General features: G+C 38.7%; 2 protein-coding genes across 4 annotated transcripts; one reads left to right on the top strand and one right to left on the bottom strand.

Annotated features, from left to right (window-relative positions):
* The first annotated feature begins 5067 nt into the window (after positions 1-5067).
* Positions 5068-11174, top strand: LOC101734676. The gene is made up of 3 exons (XM_004914284.4): positions 5068-5591; positions 8476-8531; positions 9708-11174. Exons 1-3 carry the CDS (start codon positions 5153-5155, stop codon positions 10041-10043), a joined length of 831 nt encoding a protein of 276 aa, XP_004914341.2. The 5' UTR covers positions 5068-5152; the 3' UTR covers positions 10044-11174.
* hsd17b7 (hydroxysteroid (17-beta) dehydrogenase 7) lies at positions 10473-21608 on the bottom strand. 3 transcript variants are annotated; one of them, XR_001170412.3, is made up of 9 exons: positions 21344-21562; positions 20133-20336; positions 19279-19371; positions 18877-18991; positions 17861-17963; positions 16180-16284; positions 15453-15509; positions 14943-15041; positions 10473-12836 (listed from the first exon to the last, which is right to left on the bottom strand). XR_001170412.3 is itself a non-coding variant. In NM_001016209.1 (9 exon segments), coding segments are annotated over 9 exon segments (1005 nt in total). In that variant the 5' UTR covers positions 21379-21380; the 3' UTR covers positions 11500-12734.
* Between the last annotated feature and the right edge of the window lie 298 nt (positions 21609-21906).

The following is a 21906-nucleotide window of genomic DNA, read 5'->3' as shown; positions in this document are numbered from 1 at the left end:
TCAATGGTCATCCAGTGTATGGATTTATATAACTGATCAGGTGGTTGAAGCAACGGCTGGAAGGCCAGAGTGGAGTCTGTAACATAGTCCATTTGGACCCCCTCTGCATACATTAAAGGAACAGTAACACCAAAAAATGAAAGAGCTTTAAAGTAATAAAACTATAATGCACTGTTGCCCTGCACTGGTTAAACTGGTGTGTTTGCTACAGTAACACTACTATAATTTATATAATAAGCCCTGGGGGCAGCCATTCAAGCTGGAAAAAAGGAGAAAAGGCACAGGTTACATAGCAGATAACAGATAAGTTCTGTAGAATACAATAGTGTTTTATCTGTTATCTGCTACGTGCCTGTGCCTTTTCTCCTTTGAATGGCTGCCCCCATGGCTACACAGCAGCTTATTTATATAAATTATAGTAGACTTTCTGAAGTAAACACACAACTTTTACCAGTGCAGGGCAGCAGCACATTATATTTTAGTTACTTTTATACACATTTATTTTTTGGTGTTACTGTTCCTTTAATTCTGTAATTGCATGCAATTACAAGGACACTAAGGGCCCCACTTATTTATGTAGAAATATTTACTGTTATTTTTGGAGAATTAAATAAAACTCTCTGACAATAAAACAAAAATATAAGTAATCTAATTTAGCACTCTTAAGACAACAGTGAATATATATTATAACCCTATATTTTAGATTAAATAAAGATGCTGATCACTATTGTATTTATATATTATATGCATATTTTACTTGCATATTACTTGTATTGTGACTGTATAATTATGTCACAGAATTCACATGGAGGCAGGTATGAAACACTTACTTTGTTACACCACAAACAGCTCATGTAGGGGCTTCCATAGAACAGACCAGAGTAAAAGATGAAGTATGAAGTTGCCGCAGTTGAGGAGCTCCTTATTGGCTTTTTACTGGATCAAGAACAAGGTTCAGAACAAAGCTATTCCCCTAATTATTGTTATAGTTACACAATAGCCTTGGATACTATGCTTGTTAAAGAACTCATCCAGGCCCCTCTTAAAAGCATTAACAGAATCTGCCATTACCACATCACTAGGAAGGGCATTCCCCAACCTCACTGCCCTCACCATGAAAAACCACCTACACTGCTTCAAATGGAAGCTCCATTCCTCTAACCTAAAGGGGTGGCCTCTGGTGTGTTTTAATAAGAAAAAAGTGCACCATGCAGGAACAAATGGGCATGCTCTTGCCCCTATGCCCCCCCAGTGTTTGCTACTTTTGAAGTCACCAGGAAAGTTACAGGGCAATGAACTAACATGGACATAGCGTCCCTAGTTTTATAAACCTCCTGTAGGGCAGATTATTACATTTATCATTCTAACTGCCATTGGCAACCAGAAAATGACATTTTGTTGCTAATGGGGCTAGAGCAAATTGTGCATGTTGTTGTGTAAAACCTTTTTACTGTACCAAAGATGAGTTCCTTGTCAATGAGAATCCCAAGGGGAAAATAAAGCACACACAATATTATTAGCAGAGCATGTGAATACTGTAACCATACACAGAGGTACAAGCATGGATAGTAGGTTTTACATTTGCATTGTTGCAGCATATTTCAGTCTGTGAATGGAAATGCAAATAAGGCAGTGTGTTTAGCACTTATATAATCTTATAATTATATCTCATATATCTCATGTTATTCTGACTTATTTATTAGTCTGTACTTCTGAAGACTGCATTTTATTTTTGTGTGTGACGAAAATAAAATGCACACTGCAACTTTATAGGTATATAAAATAAAAATTAGATTTTTTTTCTGATGCCTGTCATGTGGAATGAATGGTTAGGTACTGTATACTTCACCTGATTTACAGATATTGTTGTAAAACTGTTGCTTTAGTTTAGTTATACTGAAATTTGGAAGCAGTTGTAACAGAGGGAGAATATTTGTCAGCCCTTCTGCTTGTAATCATGATAGTCAGCGCCATGCACAGCAACGTAAAGCAAAAGTAGCCACCAAAGCCTACTCTACCAGTAACTCTAGTTGGTTATTTGAGTTGACATCTGATAGCCTTATACAAACACCTTTAAACTTCATTAGTAAATGCTTCTGTTTCTCAAATTAAACAGTTTTTGATTCCTTTTCTAGCAGAAAATAAGTGTCTAGTTACAGAGTCCTGAGTTGTGAGGGCCTGCTAAGAAATTGTCTAGATAAGTGCTGTTTAAATTCCTACATACAGCAAGCCTATTATTTGTCATTCCAAACGTTCAAGGGCTGATCATATTACACTGATGATGTCCTACATGTTGAGAAAGGAAATAAAAAACAAGAAGACAGAAAGATTTGGTGGAACACAAATATAGAAAAAGTAGTTTTATTTGTGCAAACAATGGGCCCGATTCACTAAAGTCCGAAATAAGGAGTGCTATTTATAGCATGCGTTAAAAATCTTATCACTTCTTATTTTTCGCTCGATTCACTAAAAGGACATTAAGAAGCGATGTTCTTGGCGTTATTTATCTTGCGACGACATATTTTCAAGCAATATATTACACAGCGCACAACATATTACGCAGCGTGCAATATTTTACGCAGAGCGCAATATATTACCCACGTAACCATTACTTTCTGAAGACTACCGTTCTGAAAATTTTGCGCTCTGCGTAAAATATCGCGTGCTGCGTAATATGTTGTGCGCTGCGTAATATATTGCTTGAAAATATGTCGATGCAAGATAAATAACGCCAAGAACATCGCTTCTTAATTATGACAAGTGTCCTTTTAGTGAATCGAGCGAAAAATAAGAAGTGATAAGATTTTTAACGCATGCTATAAATAGCACTCCTTATTTCGGACTTTAGTGAATCGGGCCCAATGTCCCAGCACCTTATACAACTTTCTAATATGCATTACAATAAAAATCCTCTAAAAGCTAATCACCAAGTGGCGTAGCACCTGGGGTCACACTCACACCATAATATTAGTGAAGGTCAGGAACATCTTATGCATATAAAACAAAACCCTAAGGACCTGGATAAAGTAGCCAAAGAGAAACATGTGTCAGTCAGAGTGATGCATGGAAAAGCAACATTGTGAGTGTGAATCCCCCGTAATGAAGGAAAGGAGCAGGAACAGCTTGGGCTGATCGCACGTAGCAAAGACTAGTATTGAAGGAGACTGGTGCCATTGTAAAACTTGTGAGAAAGCAAGACTATGTGGCAAGTAAAACAGCAGTCATTTATTTCAACAGCATAAGTAAAGGTGCTCTAAAGGCTCTATCCTTAATCTTTAACCTAACTTCCCTGTAAACAACTAGGAGGAATTTAAATGAGCGGCACTATTTTGAGCCAAACCATATGAATAAAGGAAACCTGGCCTGTTTACAGGGCCCACGACAAGTCCTCCCTAAAGATATCTGGTTGAAAATTAGACATATATCAATTCGGCAGGTTTAAAATTTTTAGTGCATTGGCTCGTTGATGTGGTCCTTGTTGGATTGGTCTCCGTAGTCCAATTAACATGATTTCCCTAGCATGTGGGATGCAAATCAGGGTCAGATCCAAGGCAAATTAAGGGTGGCCACACATCCACAGAAATTGTTGTCAAGTAGGCTGTGTTATATGATAATCTGTTTCTGCCTTGTAAACAAATGATCAGGTGCCAATATGGAAGGGGTAGAGATGCTCATCCAAGAGACACAGAGCTTAATGATTTAGGAATAGAAAAAATGCCAAGAAAACTAGCCTAATAGAAAAAAGGCAGGATACTGAAATAAAGAAATAGGCAATGACTTTCTAGGAAAAAGTTACATTTAATAACAAACTAGTATAGTTAGTGCCCATTGAGCTATAATGCTGAATCCTCCACAAGACGTCATGTAAGACGACTCAGCTTTAACATATGTAAGGATAAAACTTGCACTGCACAGAACAATATGATGGGAGTATTTGGCCATTTTAAATTGATGATCACTCTGTTTTAACAGACTTTCTTGGACCCCTATTAAATCCCAGTCTTTTGTCACTGACTGTCTGACTGATTATTTATCTTGAAGGGGGTGTGCGGGATGCCATCGTCAACCTGAAATCGTGGATTTCAAAAGGGCATGCAGGGACTAAACTCTTGCCACTTTCAGGCTGACCAGTGGTGTCATACATGTACCCTCAGACAATTTGTTTCATATTTATAATATTATTGAGAGCAGCTTGTCCTAAAGTCCTCGTACAGTCATAATACCTACAGGCAACATATATATAGATATTTATGTAAAAGATTCCCTGAGGAAGATCTTGATGATTCATTGCTGGGCCAAAGACCCTTGATCACACTGCTTCACCACTGCCTGTCAGAGCAAGCTATTTTGCAGACACAAACACCCTTCACTCAAGACCACATCTGCTAAATAACTGCCACTAACTTTCACAGTCTTCTGCTGGTTCTCCTGGTCAACCAGGGCCTGAACTAGGTGGAAACAGAAGAGGAAATTGGCTAGTGCCCCTGCCACCTCTGCGCCCTAAACATGTCTTTTCTGCCTACCCCTACTTCTAGTCAAATCTGGACTGGGATTCAAAATGGGCCCTGGCATCTTAGGATCACGATCACAGAGACCCAAACAGCCCCCCACATGACTAATAAATAGTGGGTGTCTATGGCATCTTACAGCAGCCCCTTTGGCATTTGCCAGAATCCACCTATAACCAGTCCCGCCCTGCTTCCAGCCCTGCGATGATGTGATTGAACCGCTGGAGTTTTTTTGTCTGATTATTAAAATCAGTTATATTTTATAATACTATTAGAAAAAATACCTCTATTTTAAAAGGGTAGGAACCATAAAACCAGATGCTTTTCACCTTATCCCTTTAATACAAAAAGCCCTCTGGGCCAACAGTAATCATTTATATACTGTCTGGCTTCTAGGAAGTATGGAACTATTTCAGTTTGTATTTTGTTCAGCTTCATAGGGATATAGTGTGGCAGCCAAACTGATGTTATGTGGGGTAAGGAGTTAACTGAGAAGAGCTAATTAAACATGAATGAGTTACACTTACGCACAGACAGCAGGAAGCAGAAACTGCACAACAAACAGAGAATACTCTCCTGCCTAGGAGATACCATTCCAAATGGCAAACGGATGTGGAACACAAAATGTAACCTGTGTGTAAGTAATGTTTCCACGAAACAACAAAATCACTCCACTGCCAGCGCACACAGCCACTGATCTCCTGTCTGCTCAAAATGCATCTTTGGAAGGAAAACAGGTCAGCGGCAACTTATTTCAAGGCGTCCTAAAGGAACAGCGTTACTGCCAAGGTACAGCCATAAGATGTCAGCAAAGGAATGGAACGATTAAGGCGAGAGAAAGCTCTCTTGCTGGCCAAAATACTGGTTCAAATAACAGTTGCGTTATACTCACATCAGCTGAAGTGCACAAACCAAGTATACAGCTTTCTGGACTCCAGAATCATTTACCTAATGGGAGTGTGAATGCTTTTAGATCGGAATTCAGGTTGTTAGAAGCAAACCCATTTTCCACTGTTGGCATTTCTTCTGTACAAAATGGTCTTCCACGTTATCCACACCACCTGTTTCCACTCCATCTAAAAGGTAAGAGACAATTTTGGTTTAGATTTACAAATTGTACTGTATTACTGTGTAGTGCTTAGATTTCATTGTGAGGATTATGTTTGCCTTTTCTCCTCTCTTATAGTCAACCCCCCCCAACTTGTACAATTTATTATACAAGGAATAATGCACCCCTATTGAAAAAAAAAAAGCTTTTCCCATTAGTTATGTACCCAGCACGGGTGACATTTTGCCATCAAACATGTAGTAATGCCAATCAGATCCAACCCCTGTATTTTCAATATAGAAGAAGAAGCTGTGCACCATATAATACACCTGTATGTAGACAACCTGACCTTTATCATTGGATGAAGGTCATCATTAGAAAGCCTCTTATTTCTTTTATCAAGTGCTTGGGTAACTTGGTACCCTATCTGGTGTTCAGATAAAGCTTAAAGGAACAGTAACACCAAAAAATAAAAATGTTTTTAAGTAATCATAATACAATGCACTGTTGCCCTGCACTGGTAAAATTTGCACATTTGCTTCAGAAACACTTCTATAGTTTATATAATAAGCTGCTGTGTAGCCACGGGGGCAGCCATTCAAGCTGGAAAAAGGAGAAAAGGCACAGGTTACATAGCAGATAACAGATAAAACACCATTGTATTGTACAGAACTTATCTGTTATCTGCTATGTAACCTGTGCCTTTTCTCTTTTAAATGGCTGCCCCCATAGCTACACAGCAGCTTCATTTACTAAACTATAGTAATGTTTCTAAAGCAAATACACCAGTTGCACCAGTGCAGGGCAACAGTACATTATACTGTAGTTCCTTTTATACACTTTGATTTTTTTGGTGTTACTGTTCCTTTAAGAAAAAGGATGTCCTATATATTTCCTTCTATTGTGATACTGTAAAATGGCTCTGATTAAATTTGAGTTCTGTTGGTGACACTATTGTATCTCCTTCTTGACTCCACAAACTAATTAAATTATTCTCCCACCTATAAACCTTCTTGAGTGGTGGAGTGACAATCCTGAATAAGATGCTTGCATTAAATCAAACTGACCTTTCTGAACAAAATATTATGCTCTCCCAATTCAATTATCCTTCTCAGGCTATACAAATCTATAATAACCAGATCTGTCTGAGAACATAAAGTACTTTGAGTGGGTAGGACCATCCTGTACAAACCTAAAGGTAGATGGGACTGGACCTGACTCACTACACTAGTATAGGGCTGTCCCAACTAATTCAAATAATATCTCTACATGCAACAACTGATTACTTCTACTGGGTCTGTTTAGAAGTAATGTTTGTCCATCCACTTACCTTAGTGCCCCAAGTTATGCCCAACTTTGGGCAATACATATTTCCAACATGCCCTTTAAAGTGAGACACAGGGTTGGTTACATCCAAAATACCCACAGCACCTTAATTTGGCAAACCCCATTGCTTGAAATCTTTTCAAAGAAAAAAAGCTTTTATGTGCAGGGTCAGTTTGACCTGCCAGAGTACCAGAGGTTGGCAGGGTGGGATCCTCACTATTAGGCCCCAGCCAAGGACATCTCTCTGAAACCATTTCTTATTTCAACTGTAGCATTCCATCTATTTACATCTTGAGTACTAGGTTCTCTAGTGAGCCCTAGATGGCACAGTCTGACACTGGTTCTTTGTTAATGAGCTTTTGATAATCTGGGGTTCTAAATTTGATTATGTTGAAACCATTATGTCATATAATGATCTCTATGGAGCAATCTGGGGGCCATAAAATCCTTTTGGACTATTGAGTTCAGCCCATAGGCATCTAGTTTTGATTGCTCAAACACTGACAAAAGTAAATATTTCATTAATAAATTAGTTAATAAAGCATGGAGCTATAGAAGTCTCTGTCCACTAAACTGGATGCTGATTATTTCTTTTTTCACAAATAAATGTTATTTTTTTTTTCCATTTTCATTATTGTTTGTTATACTAATGTAAAGTGCAAAAATAGCAACGTTTTTGCCCATAATACATAATTTTTTAGTTATATATGTGTATATATATATATATATATATATATATATATATGCCCATAATATAACTTTCTAGATGTTCAGGCCTCCCCATGGTCCAGGCAAAGGAGGGTGTACATATAGTAGAAAAGGGAAAACTCCTTTTTGGTGGCTATACTGTCACAAATTATCAAGGTTGCTTTGCTGAGTAAAAAGGGAAATCTGGTTTCAATTGGACCAAAAGGTACATTTTATTGGAGGCCATGGATGATAATATACTTATTGACAAAGAAATGCATTATGGCACTTTTTACTCAACTTAATACCAATAACCTTCCAGCAAAGAATAACTTACAGTAAGGTTGTATACAGGATTATTTTACAACCCAGCCCACTAAAATGCTAGAAATGTATTTTTATGAAATAATTACTTTAAAATAATTTAGCTATTCTGGGAATTTGAACAATCATTCCACTTCATGGGGAAACATAGCACCGTACTACAGTTATGTCTATATGGTACAAAAAAAACTTCGTCAAAAGTATATCTTACCCAATGAATAAAGGAACAAATGCTTTCTGATGATAAGAACAGTTGTATTATTATTTATTTCCTGGTATTTGTATAGTGTCAACGTATTCCCTAGCACTGTACAGAGATGATATAATTCACATCAGTGCCTGTCCCATTGGAGTTTATAGTCTATGGTCCCTATCACATACAGTAGGGCCAAATTTTATGCCCCACAAACTCAGCATATAGTGCCCTGTCTGGGATTGAACTCAGGACTCAAACGCTGCAAGTACTAACCAATGAGCCACCAAGCTGTTGTGGAAAAACCAACTTATGTAACCATTAACTTACTTATTATACATATTTGTATGGGATAACACCAATTTTAACACAGACCATTTCTATTTGAGGTGAGCATTGGAGCCGAACAGATCCACCAAAGGAAACAGAAGGATTCCATGCAAAGGTAAAGTTCTGAATACATGCTCTATACTGTTATGGGAATTAATCTTAATACAGAATCTATTATCCAGAAACCTATTATGCAGAAACTCCAAACGATGCAATGGCCCTAATGATTTCCTTTTCTAAACTAGCATAAGCCCAAGGTGTTGTTGTGGCAAAACAATTATAGTCTTCTTTTCATTTTATAAAAGTGTTTTTAGTAGTCTGTAATAAAGCCATAATGCTGCACGTTACAGAAAACCCTTGGTCCCAAGAATACCACATTAAAGATCCTGAATATGCATTTCATAAGCTACATTGTCTGGGTCATCTGTAGTGACAAGGCTAAGCCCACAGCAATACTAAGTGCCCTGCAACAACATTTTATCCTGAAGTATATATATATGTGTATATGAATATTAGCATTATCACTAATTATCATTGTTTTGTGGGATAGTCAGAAAATCAGGTTGGGTCCAACTGCAAAATCTTTTATAGCCCCCCCTCCCCCCAACCTTTGGCAAGATTATCTGTTACACACAAACCATGTGTATATGTTATGGAGGACCCCTATAGGCCCTTTATGCTATTGTCTCTGGGGAAAAATGTGATACAAAAATAGAAACATAAGAACAAAAGGCCCGATTTGGCAGCCTATCTGCCCGTGTATAGGCACCCCTGACAGGCATACCCAACATCTTTCACCAAAGGTAGCTAATTGACATCTTTTAGATTTTTAGACAGAAATCGGTTGTTAGATCCATTGGCGGCCCCATACATGTGCCAATAAATGTCCAACTCGGTCTGGAGGAAGAGAGTTGGCAGCTTTTAGAGTTCCGTGCATGGCCACCTAAACATCCTGAACAATATGTAAAGCGGAGCACCCCATGGAAGCACAGTTATTATCTCCTGCCCTTCGCTCCAGAGTGCCTTTTGTCCCTCGCACCTCCTAAATAATGAGCAAAAGGATAATGGGATGTGATGCCCATATGTTTCCTTCCATCATGGGTGAAAAGCAGCACAAAGAGTTGCATCTGACAATGCCCTATAAAGGGCTGGGGAGGAAGGTGGATGTGGCAAATCATGAGTATTTGCACCAGTTTTATTGCACTTTGCACCCATATTCAATTGAACTCCCTAAAGTCTCTATAACTGTTAAATCACTTATATTTAAATATATACCATCCTTTTCTCTTAGCCTGAAAAGAAGAATGTTGCAATCCCTCTTTGCCCATCATGCAACCAACGGACGGTGCAAGTTTTCCCAGCTGCACACAATAATACAGCAGTCCCAGAAAGAGGAATTGAGCCGAACCCACCGATGGCAAGCACGTGGGATCAAAGCCAACTGCTGAGTGCAAATAAACATACCAAATCCTTCCTGCCTACATGCGAGGACTGCCTCCGATGTTTTGCCTGCACATGTCCCCCAACAAAAGTATTTGGCCACTACTATGCCATGTCTGTGATCTGCTGGTTGGCAATTATCCTCACAATAGTTATTGTCATTGCAACAACTCTTCACAATCATTAACTTCACAGTTGTCTTCCAACCCAAAACAAGCTACTACCATGATCATCAACAAATGTATGGCATAGCTTAACCAGTTAATCCATTCTTGAATCTCAGTTCTTATCCATAGCTGATATGGATTCTTAATTTCCACTCATTATTTTAGCCTAATGAAAGAGCCCTTAAGGTCTCTTTAAGTAATAAATTCTATTTATATTATAATTATAGTCTTTTTTATGTCAAATGAAGAATTAAACTTAGAGGACTTAAAGGGCACTTATTACACCGCACTAAGGCAGCTGTGGACTGACACAACCTGCATTTTGGATGGGGGAACAAAATCATCAGTTCAGAGATGGCTTCCACCTGCCCAGTATTGTGGCCTATGCCTTCTTTGAAGGGAAAGCTATTTTTCAGGCGCTCTTTAATAAGGAAACACACACAAAGAAATATGATTCTTCCAGCTATTTTAATTTTAAAAAGTCTATTCTTTTCATTTCTAGCATTACTCACTACAGTGCAGTTCATAACACGTATAATTGTATATACTTATATCCTATAATAATGATGTGTGTTAATCTGCTCATACAAGGGCTGATTCCAGAAAGCCCCTCCAGACAGATCTGGAAGCCTATTAGCTCGTATATGGGGTATCAAGGCATTGTTATCCTCACCTAACCCATAGGAATGCAGCATGATGTGATTGTTAGCCCCTGGGCAACAATCAGATTGCTGGCAACCTCGCCAACATCAGTCTTAGTTGTGTGTTAAATGGCCGATTTCCTCTTGATCATTATGCTCTCTGCTTCTGTGTTATTGCACTGAACCTATAATATTGTACATATATACAGCAAAACTAATGACACCAGTGTACTGAAAATGTCCTTTTATTTAAAAAAATCACAGAATATCACCTATAGCAGGTGTTTATGAGATGAGGTAAGTGTAGGTATAAAATAGAGGGTAACTATACTCTGAAGTGGAATTATTTTCTGCCAGCCCCAAGATTATCCTATTAAAGTCCTGGGATTCTAGGCTGAATTCCCATTATTTTACTGTGTTATAGTAAAATTAAGCCTGAAAAAGCTGGAAATTAAAAAGAAATTGTAATTCACAGTGAGAAAGGATGAAAACAATATTCAAGTGATTTTTAGTGCAGATGTAACCTTGGTATAAATGTAACCTTAGTATATAAAGGGGTTAAAATCAGTACAGTAAAATGGTACCTTGGACCTGAGGTAGGACAAATATGATTGCTCACTATGCACTAGGAATGTGACTAAGTGGGGCTATGTCGTCATATTTTTGTTCTGGTCCAATAGTTTATAGGAACCAATAGCTTTTGTTGGTCAAGCATTGAAAGGAATATTAAAAACATATGACTGATTACTATTATTATGAAGTAAGCACAAAGATAACTAGACTGAACTAGAATTTGCAGTCACATACATCCAATATTGAATCAGAAACACAGTTTGCATACTCTTATACATTTTAATTATATAAATTAATTAAAAACCGACTCCAAAACACCCTGCAGGGGAAATGGGTAACCAGTGCAGAGATGATGCTTAGACTTATGGCCCACGAACATGTCATTTTTGTCTACAATAATTATTACTACTTGCCCATTGGAAGCAAAGTAGGAGAGAAATCTTTGATTAAAAACATATGGTTCAATACATGTGAAAAAGACTTGTATTTATGTAGGTCAGCTTTGTTGTACCAAAACAAACTACAAGTATGGGATCTATCCAGAAAGCTCCAGAATACAGCACTGGCATTTCCCACAGTGGGAAACTTTCATTTCTACAGACTTGCTTTTATTCTGTAACAATCAGACAGTATTTAGAGAGATTCTGTCACGATTTTATTGTGCATTTTTATTACTAAATTACTCTGTGTACATTGCATATAATTAATTATACTATTTAAAATGTTATTCTTGAACCAATAAATGTATTTTATTAATTTCTGGTGTGTAGGCAGCCATCTCAGTGCATTGTGCCTGATTCTGAGCTTTCAGATAAGCCACTGTTTCTCCTACTTTATATAATTGGAGGAGTAATGGGGACTTTATTACTGAGTGTTACTCTCACATCTACCACTACGTGGGGCATAGGAACATTTTTAGCAATGCAGGTGTCAAGAAGCTGCTATATTGTTACCTACCCATTCTTCTGTCCGTTGGCTGCTGGGGGAAATATTGGGGGGGGGGGGGGGTGATATAATTCCAATATGCGGTGCAGCAGTAAAGAGTGACTGAAGTTTATCAGAGCACAAGTCACATGGCTGAGGGCACCAGGGAAACTTTTCCATGACAGAATGGCCTTAAAAACAATTAATTTGGAATATATACATATTAATGCCAAAGCAATCCTATATATATTTATTTTTTAATTTAAGGCACAGTGCTCTAAATTACAGAAAGGCCTTCTATCTGACAAGCCCCAGATATCAAGCATTCCAGATATTAGATCCCATACTTGTACAATGATATAACCCTTCTTAGCAAATTACAGTACAGAGAAAGAGACCATCTTTTAGTTTCTACCCCATAGAAAGAGGTATGTATCCAGGGATCTACTAACTGATGTTGATAAATAACTTCAAATATCCCCACATAAAGCTTTTGAAAGTTTTCTGGAATTCACCCGAACAATGGGAGGACATAACATCTCTGTGAAAGGATGATTCAATGCCTGGAGAAATCTATGAATTCCTATAATCAGGGATAGATTTTTTACAAATCTCCTTTTCTAATTCCAGCATCTTCTGAAGTAACAAGTCACCACTTTTCTCGTCAACATCCATCTGAATGAAAATATAAAAAAAGAAACTGCATGTTACAGCATTGTTACGTGGCATGTTAAAGAATAAGTAAACTTTTTTTTTTTTCTATCAGTAAAATTACTCTAAGCAGCCTCCAGAATTACCTACCTTTTTCCCAGCATTCTCTCTGACCTGGTTCCTCAGTTAGAAGTTTTTCTTTGCTTCCTTGTGCAGAGTGAAGCCCTGCCCCCACTTCCTGTTCAGGTCTCTCATCAAAAAAAACCCCTGCTAATGCACAGACTGGCTCCTGCTGCCTCCAGGCATGCCCAGAAGGCTCTCCAGGTAGACTACAGGTAGTCGAATTGAAGAGAGAACTGAACAGGAAGTGGGGGCAGGGCTTCACTCTGCATAAGGAAGCAAAGAAAAACTTCTAACTGAGGAACCAGGTCAGAGAGAATTCTGAGACAAAGGTAGGTAATTCTGGAGGCCGTTAAGAGTAATTTTACTGATAGAAAAAAAAAAGGTTCACTAATTCTTTAAAGCAGGGGTCTCAAACTCGCGGCCCGTGGGCCATTTGCGGCCCTCGGTACAATATTTTGTGGCCCGCAACGCCTTCTCAAAAGCAATGAATGGATCGCGATTTGTATTGCGATTCAAGGGATAATGCAAGGCACGGCGGGCGGGAGCTGCTGATTGCGGAAATGACGTTATGCCATCATAACAGTTATTATGGGAAGACGTTCTGTGTGCACAATTAGCTGCTAAGGAGCTAATTGTGCACACAGAACGTCTTCCCATAATAACTGTTATGATGGCATAACATCATTTCCGCAATCAGCAGCTCCCGCCCGCCGTGCCTTGCATTATCCCTTGAAAGCCAATTTTTTGTGAAATCCCTTATGCGGCCCAGCCTCATCCTGACTTTGCCTCCTGTGGCCCCCAGGTAAATTGAGTTTGAGCCCCCTGCTTTAAAGCATTGTTATATAGCAGTACATACTGAACACTTGCTACAGATAATTATTTCCCTGACATAGCCTAATGATTCATTGCAGTGCTTAATCTGAAGCTTTAATGTAAAGTTTAAAGGAGAAGGAAAATTGCAATCACTGGGGGATCCAAATATTTGGCCCCCTAGTGATTGTGATCACTTACCTTGGGGTACATCTTGGTTGGGTTACACCTAAACAAGCAATCCTCTTCCTTCTGCTTTCCATGCACGAGTGTGCATGCACCACAGTGCAGAGAAAAGCAGAACTTTAGCAAAAAAGTAGTCTTTTTCACTTTACTGAGCATGTGTCTGCCCCAGGATTTCAAAGAAATAAGAAAGGAAGAGGATTGTTCGCTCTGCTAACATGAAAACTGGCCCCGGCTATAAGGTAGGTGATTACAATCACTGGTGCCTAACATTTATAACCCCCCAAGTGATTGCACCTTTCCTACTCCTTTAATGTCAGCTATTTAACCTCACTGACCAGTTAGCCCCTGGGTCAGTCAGAAGGTATGGCCCAAAACTGGTTGTGTCTAAGTCACATAACCGCAGCCAAAGTTAATTTTATATGGGCAGTAGAACAGCAGCCATGTGTCTAAATTCATGTAGACAAGGCACTTATTCTCTGTGGACCTATAGCAGGGATCCCCAACCTTTTTTACCTGTGAGCAACACTCAAATGTAAAAAAGAGTTGGGGAGCAACACAAGCATGAAAAATGTTTCTGGGGTGCCAAATAAGGGCTGTAATTGGCTATTTGGTAGCCACTATATGGACTGACAGTCTAAATGTAATTGGCTATTTGGTAGCTCCTATATGGACTGACAGTCTACATGAGGCTTTGTTTGGCAATACACCTGTAGTACAACATGTTGCTCACAAACCACTGGTTGGGGATCACTGACCTATAGTTACCCTGAAACTAAATGGATATACACCTTTTAAAATTTGTAACTGCTAAAGTAACCTTTGAGTTAATGGAATAAAAGTTTGTCTGGGTATAGTAACCAATAGCAACCAATGACTTGGCCAGAAACTGCTACCTGAATATTGGTTAAAATTGGTTATTACACCTGTTGCAAACTTTACATTTTATTACATTATCTTACTAATATGGCAACATACAGTGACTTTTCGTAATAAAAATGTTAAAGCACCAACCTTTGATAAACAAACATAATTATTCCCCAGTCCTGACGTGCAGCTGTGATATTTTGACAGGGGGTCAAGTGATTCTGCCTTTTGATTGAACAGCCACATCTGTAAAATATAAAAGTGGTAAACTGGCATCTAATCTATCCAGACTTAGTTTTTATAAATCGCAGCAATTAACATTTTTGATTAGAATACATAGTTCATAAATAGAAACTGGAGGTTATTTTCTATACCATTTCATCTGATGCTTTGCAGACCTACAACCTAATATTTTTATATTTAGCCTAAATTACATTTATTTACATACAGAAACTATAAAAGCAAAAACCACTGCTGAGACAGGAGTCTATGCACCCCACCCCAAGTTGCCAACTTCCTACACTGACAGTTACATTACATAAGTTTTGTATATGAACTTCTCATTGTCATCAATCCTTTGCAGCATATAACAAAGTGTTGAAAGAAAATAATAAGAGAGAGAATAAGAAATGAGATCGACAATTCTAATCTACATACCAATGCCTCTGCTCCATTGAATGGTGAGATGGTAAATGAATTTGTAAAAACGCGGATCTGCAAAATTAAGAAATGGAACAAATTGGGTGTTTAAACAAATTCGTAATTTAAAATAATGTATTTTAAGCAGCAAATCAACTGGTTCTACATGCAAACCTATGATTAAAGAACATCCTAACTTATCATATTGTATATACAATTAACTAACGTTAAGAGCAGAGCCAAATGGAAGACTTGTAGCATTTGAGTATGAATATCTCCAAATATGCAGCACATTGATTACTTGGACCATATCTAGCTTGCAGCCACAAGAGCCTGAGTCATTTAAACACTTGTTAGTGAATCCTATAGAGAAGGATTCCTCAGCTAAAGAATTAGTCGCATTGCAGCCTTTTGCACTTAGTACTGTCAGGACACAATATTCAGAGGCAATCTCTACTCATCAACAGCAAGAGATGCACTGCTCTTTAATGGAACTACGTTGCTCAAATAGGAATAAGCCAAGTAACTTCTGCTGTTCCCCATTATGTGCCCAGTTGCCTGACTTAATATAAGATATCATGGCAAGATGGGCACATAGTTCTTAATTTTTGTGGAGATATTTGCTGATAGCTGTTGCAAGTATGACTGTATACTTGATTTCAAAATCAAATATTGTGATGATTATGTTGTGCACCTAAGCTTAGATGATGGGTTGTTCAAGTTTATAATAAAGATAATTACTTACCAGCCACATTATAGGCATGATTAGTGTCCAAAAGAAAGAAGGCATGATGCCGTATGTTAGATTTGTCATCACAAGGCCTGGGCATACCACACTGGAGTACAAGCCCTGGAAGAAATATGCATTGTTATTTTGTGCTTGCTCTTAATCTGTCATTTGTAAAATTTTCAATTCATTTGAATATAAATATTCAGTGAAAACAATGACTATGTAAATATAACCATTTACAATAAAAAAAAACAAAAAAAAAACAGCTACTCCATGTTTGGTAGTAGTAAAGTATATCAATAGATTACCAGTACACAGATAATTCACATGCATAATGAAAGTCTACTCACAAAACAGTTACGACAAAGGGTGAAGATAGGTGGTTGTGTATTGGTAATATAATTATATACCTTGCAAAGACCAAACATCGATTAACTTCAATCACCTCTTTACCCTGTTAAGCTTAAAGTATAGTCAGCAAAAGCCCTATTAACTGAACTTAAGGTATACTATATTATACTACCTCCTTATGTTTTTTTATTCTGGCCCTCCCCTATTCATATGCCATTCTGACACAAACTGCTGCCTTTTTTGCTAAGGTAATTATGGCCAAAAGTCCTAGGCTTAGAGCTGCACAACAAAAATGTATTTCAAAAACTATAAAAAAAATTGAAGACCATTTTCAAACTATCTTAAAATACTAAAGTCTATAACATAATAAAGTTTAAGTTAACTGCCCCTTTTAGTAGGACTGGCAAAATCCTACTAGTACAAAGACAGTAAAAAACTAACAAGGTATCAATATCTGGAACATCACAGACATTCTGAAGAGATCTGCAAGCAGGGCCACTGTTCATTTAAATATCACAGTACCTAGAGGAAAGCATTCTGACATCAGCAGAGGCATGATGGCCAGTAAAAGTTAACACCATGGGACATTCATTAAAGTATGACAGGTCCGATTACAAAAAAAAATAATTTTTTCGAAAGTTTACAACTTTTGCGTATTTTCGACTATATTTTCGTTAATTTGCAAGACTTTTTTGTAATTTGCGACAATTTGCGCAACAAAACCGTATTTGTCGCAATGAGTATGAAAGTTTAAGAATTCATTCAAGCTTCGGTATGGTGACTTTCCTTGGGCCAGGTTGGAGCTGCAGAGTGCCATTGAGCCCTATGGGAGACTTTCCTTGGGCCAGGTTGGAGCTGCAGAGTGCCATTGAGCCCTATGGGAGACTTCCTTGGGCCAGGTTGGAGCTGCAGAGTGCCATTGAGCCCTATGGGAGACTTTCCTTGGGCCAGGTTGGAGCTGCAGAGTGCCATTGAGTCCTATGGGAGGCTTCCAAAATCATGCACAGAAGGATCAAAGTCAGGAAGAGTTTTGCGCCTATTACGATTGTTGGGATATGATAATTTCGTGACTTACGGATCGCCAATCATAAACGATTGTTTCAATACGAAAAGTTCGGAACTTTCGGATCGTAAGTATGAAACCTTCATATTCAAACAAAAAGAATTTTTGTAATTTTTGCAATCATCAGAAATTATCGGATTTCGTGATTCGGATTTGTACTTTAATGAATGTGCCCCTATGTGTAGCATTAACAGGAATGGACCTACTAAATCTGACCATACCCTGTGCAGAAAGATACAGAACAGTTACACAAACACTGCTGTTAAGCAGTAAGCTACTGACTTGTTTGTTGTACTGCTTGTTCAGAGCCACGCTTAGCAAGTCTGTCGCATATTTTGAGGAGCTGTAGGGTTCCTGACCCTGACTGTGCTGGTAATCTGAAAGACTAAATGCAGATTTTCTTGCATTACTTGATGATGTCCATATGAGCTGCGATGTGCTGTCCGCATGGCACAGAAGAGGTTCAATTTCTCTAATCTAGAATTAGAATGAAGAGTTGATTGTATGAGTTGAATATACCCAATAAGCACCAGCATATAACACTTAGAAAACGCTACAGTATATAATGTGAGAAATGTATAACTGTGTGTTCATTGCCAACCTAACCTAACTATTCATCATTACACTTATATATAAAAATAATACTTTGTGGCCAACATACATATATACTTGCATGTATGATACACAAAAACATAAGCTACCAGCTGATGCTGAAACAGAATGGAGATGTTATGAACACTAAGATAAAAGGTTCTGAGATACTGATCTCTTCTAAGAACACTATATCTAAAATCCAGGCAAAAAAAAAAAATTAAGTGTGCTTAAATGTATGTCAGGATAATGCTGGCACCCGGTAAAGGCATTAGGGCAGTGGGTAGTAAGCTAATCTGTCCTGTTTCGTTTTGCAGAAAAAAATTGCAAAACCTCAGAAAAATTTGTGAAACAGTGAAAAACGCCATTTTTTTATGAGCACAACAATTTTTGACACGTCCGCAGCTAAATTTTGCAGCTGATTTGCGAAAAAAATCTGCTGATGGTGAAATGCTTGGCAAAAAAATTTGCTCATCACTAGCAGTGGCCTATGGGGCACTCAGGAGACAAACCAATTGAAAATACCTTTTCCAAACCACATGAATTACACACCTTGCTGTTCTGCATGACCACTCAGCTCAAGTGTTTTGGACTCTGCAATGGGGCAAGGAAAAGGTATTTTCAGATGTTATCTTGATTTCTGGCAGCGCAATTGCCCCCCCCGTGTGCCACCCTTAGAGAAAAAAATGTAAAAACAGTTTTAGTACCAGCATGAAATGGCCAAAAACATTGGTCTCAAAAACTTCCTGCAAACCATCTTCTGTAATCCTGTCCTTCTGGGTCAGAATTCCCTCAGCGGTTGCAAACATATTGATGACGTTCCTGCAAAGAGACAACATTTTAGCTGGCTAAATCTTGCATTACACTATGGGACAAACTTTAACATAATCAATGTTTGGCTAAACTATGGTTGCAGATCTACAGTTTTCAGTATTTACTTGTCAGCTGACTATAGGTCAAGAAGATTACAGAAGAAGACAAACATGAAGCCCAAATGTACAGTAAACCAGAACTACTAAATGCTATGTTTATTTTTTCCTGTGACTGATGTATTTTGTTTCTTAATAGGTGCACTGGCCCTTAATTACGTTACAAGACAGATTTCTTACCTGGAAAACAAACCTTTGATGAAGGCCCTGAAGCTAAGTTGAGGATTTGGCATTATCCCAGCATTCAAGTATAAATAGTCCACTTTCTTATACCTAAGGCAAAAATATTATTTCACAGATATTAGGGAAGTGTGTTGTGCTATGTATTTGTCCCTCTGTACTGCATTTGTCCTTACTAGCCTACATAAATGCATCCAAAGTACTAAGTGGTAGGCCAATAGAAAACATGAGATAAGCCAAGCATTTCATGGAAAAAGAAAGAGTTATGTAAGAGATTTTAGTATTGATTTTTATAGGAAAACATCTACCCTACACCTACAGAATCACTCAATGAAACCACATAAAATCTAGTCCCATATGTTACAAGGTAGACTCTAATCAGATATAAGAGGATGCTTTGTGCACTGTAATTTATTTAGGCAGAGGGGCATATGCACAACGGTATCACCCAGCAGTAACAGGCTGGCCCCAAACACACTATCATCCTATTCCTATCCTGTATAAAAAAAAAGAACAAAATAGGTCATATGTGATATGAAGTCATTGCAGAAAGTCTGACTAAGCAGGGACAACTTCCTGACTTCTCTTATAATATGTACAGAGATAAACTATAGGTCTGGTGTGTGTGCCTAGATAATTTTTGTGAGAGCTACCTTACTACTTGAAATACTAAAGGAACACAATACAGCCCTTTGCACATTAGTATTCCTAGTAGTACTAATTATTTTGTTCCTTTTTACAGAATATGAATGTCAGAGACAGTTTATCATAAAAAGAGACACAACGTTCTTCTTCAAAACCCTTTGTTCAGTACCCATTTAGCATCAAGAGCACACCCAAAAGATTGCAATCACCTTTCCTTTAGCTCTTTCGCGGCTCGTACAACAGACGTAACTTTACCAACATCTACGAGCAGGACACTGACATCAGCCGTTGGGTGAGAAGATAAGAGGGCAGTACGGGCTGCCTCTGCCCTCTGCAGGTTCCTGCATCCTAAGCACAAACGGATTTGGTCATCATAGGAAAGAAGACGCTCACAGAGTGCCAAGCCAATACCACTTTAGGGAAAAAAACAATGAAAAGTATCAATGATTTAGAAATAAAGAACATTTTGAGATAATATGCAATTTTGGCACAAAAAAATAAACACAAGCTTATTTGACTCTTATTGTGGTACCAACATTTAATGTAAACAAGAATAAAACATTTGCAACAAAATGTCCATTGGCCATGAAATAAAATAAGTATAGATAATGAGATTAGTAGCTGTGACTTGCAGATGCTAAAATATTTTTAGACCTAAGAGACTACTTGTACCATAGAAGTCATTTCTATCTTTCTGGGTAAAACATGTCTGAAAACGTACTAAAGAGTGATGGGCAGCTAACCATAAATTAGACACCAAAGGGGTCCTAACAAGAAAATCATGTAGGGGACATACTACAACACCTAGAAAAAGATATGTTGCTGAAAACCAGTTTAAGGACTGGAGGGGAATAGCTGTAAATTGTGTTCAGTATCCAGGAACCCCCAGATATGTGTAACTGTGTGCAGCATCCAGGAACCCCCAGATATGTGTAACTGTGTGCAGCATCCAGGAACCCCCAGATATGTGTAACTGTGTGCAGCATCCAGGAACCCCCAGATATGTGTAACTGTGTGCAGCATCCAGGAACCCCCAGATATGTGTAACTGTGTGCAGCATCCAGGAGCCCCCAGATATGTGTAACTGTGTGCAGCATCCAGGAACCCCCAGATATGTGTAACTGTGTGCAGCATCCAGGAACCCCCAGATATGTGTAACTGTGTGCAGCATCCAGGAACCCCCAGATATGTGTAACTGTGTGCAGCATCCAGGAACCCCCAGATATGTGTAACTGTGTGCAGCATCCAGGAACCCCCAGATATGTGTAACTGTGTGCAGCATCCAGGAACCCCCCCAATGATTAAAGTGCAATTAGGCGACTGAATTGCCACCCGGCTGGTGCGCCTACACTTAATGAGCAAACTACCACTTGAGTCACACACAGTACTTCACTTCATGTGCCCTTCAGATATTACTAACCTGTTAGCGCCTGTGACGACCACTACCTTCCTCATCATCCTGACAGCCGCTTACTGAATGACTCCAAATTCCAACTACCGCCTACCAACCTGTGGTACTAGTGAGGGGGCCGTTCTACAGGGCGGGGCATGGTACGGCAGGGCAGGGAGGGCGGAAGCATACGGGGACGCCTTGTGACGTGTCACCATGGTTACATAGGCCTCTAACGCGCGGCTTTATGTGAATTGTCTATAAATGCAAGAAGCGACAGATAGCGCAACTTACTATACGTAAGCACAAAGAGCGCAGATAAAATGACAAGACTTAGGTGCCTTAAGCCGCAGCGTTACTGTACCAAATGAGTGGGCCAGGCAAGAGGGCGTGGCCTATTGCGAATCCATGATAACAAAATGAGGAGAGAATCAGACTATGGGCGTGGCCAAGAGCAGCGTGAGTTGACGTTGCGCTGAATCCGTACAAGTGTGACCTTCTAGGCCTAGTGGATGTAGAAGCATGTGTGAGGGGTACTTGTTATGTGAGTGATGAGTTAAATGGGCCCCTGCATTAAAGCAGCGGTATTTTTT

Source organism: Xenopus tropicalis, chromosome 4 (assembly GCF_000004195.4).
Source record: "Xenopus tropicalis strain Nigerian chromosome 4, UCB_Xtro_10.0, whole genome shotgun sequence".
Classification (NCBI taxonomy): domain Eukaryota; kingdom Metazoa; phylum Chordata; class Amphibia; order Anura; family Pipidae; genus Xenopus; species Xenopus tropicalis.
This window is presented reverse-complemented; position numbering and strand designations above follow the sequence as displayed.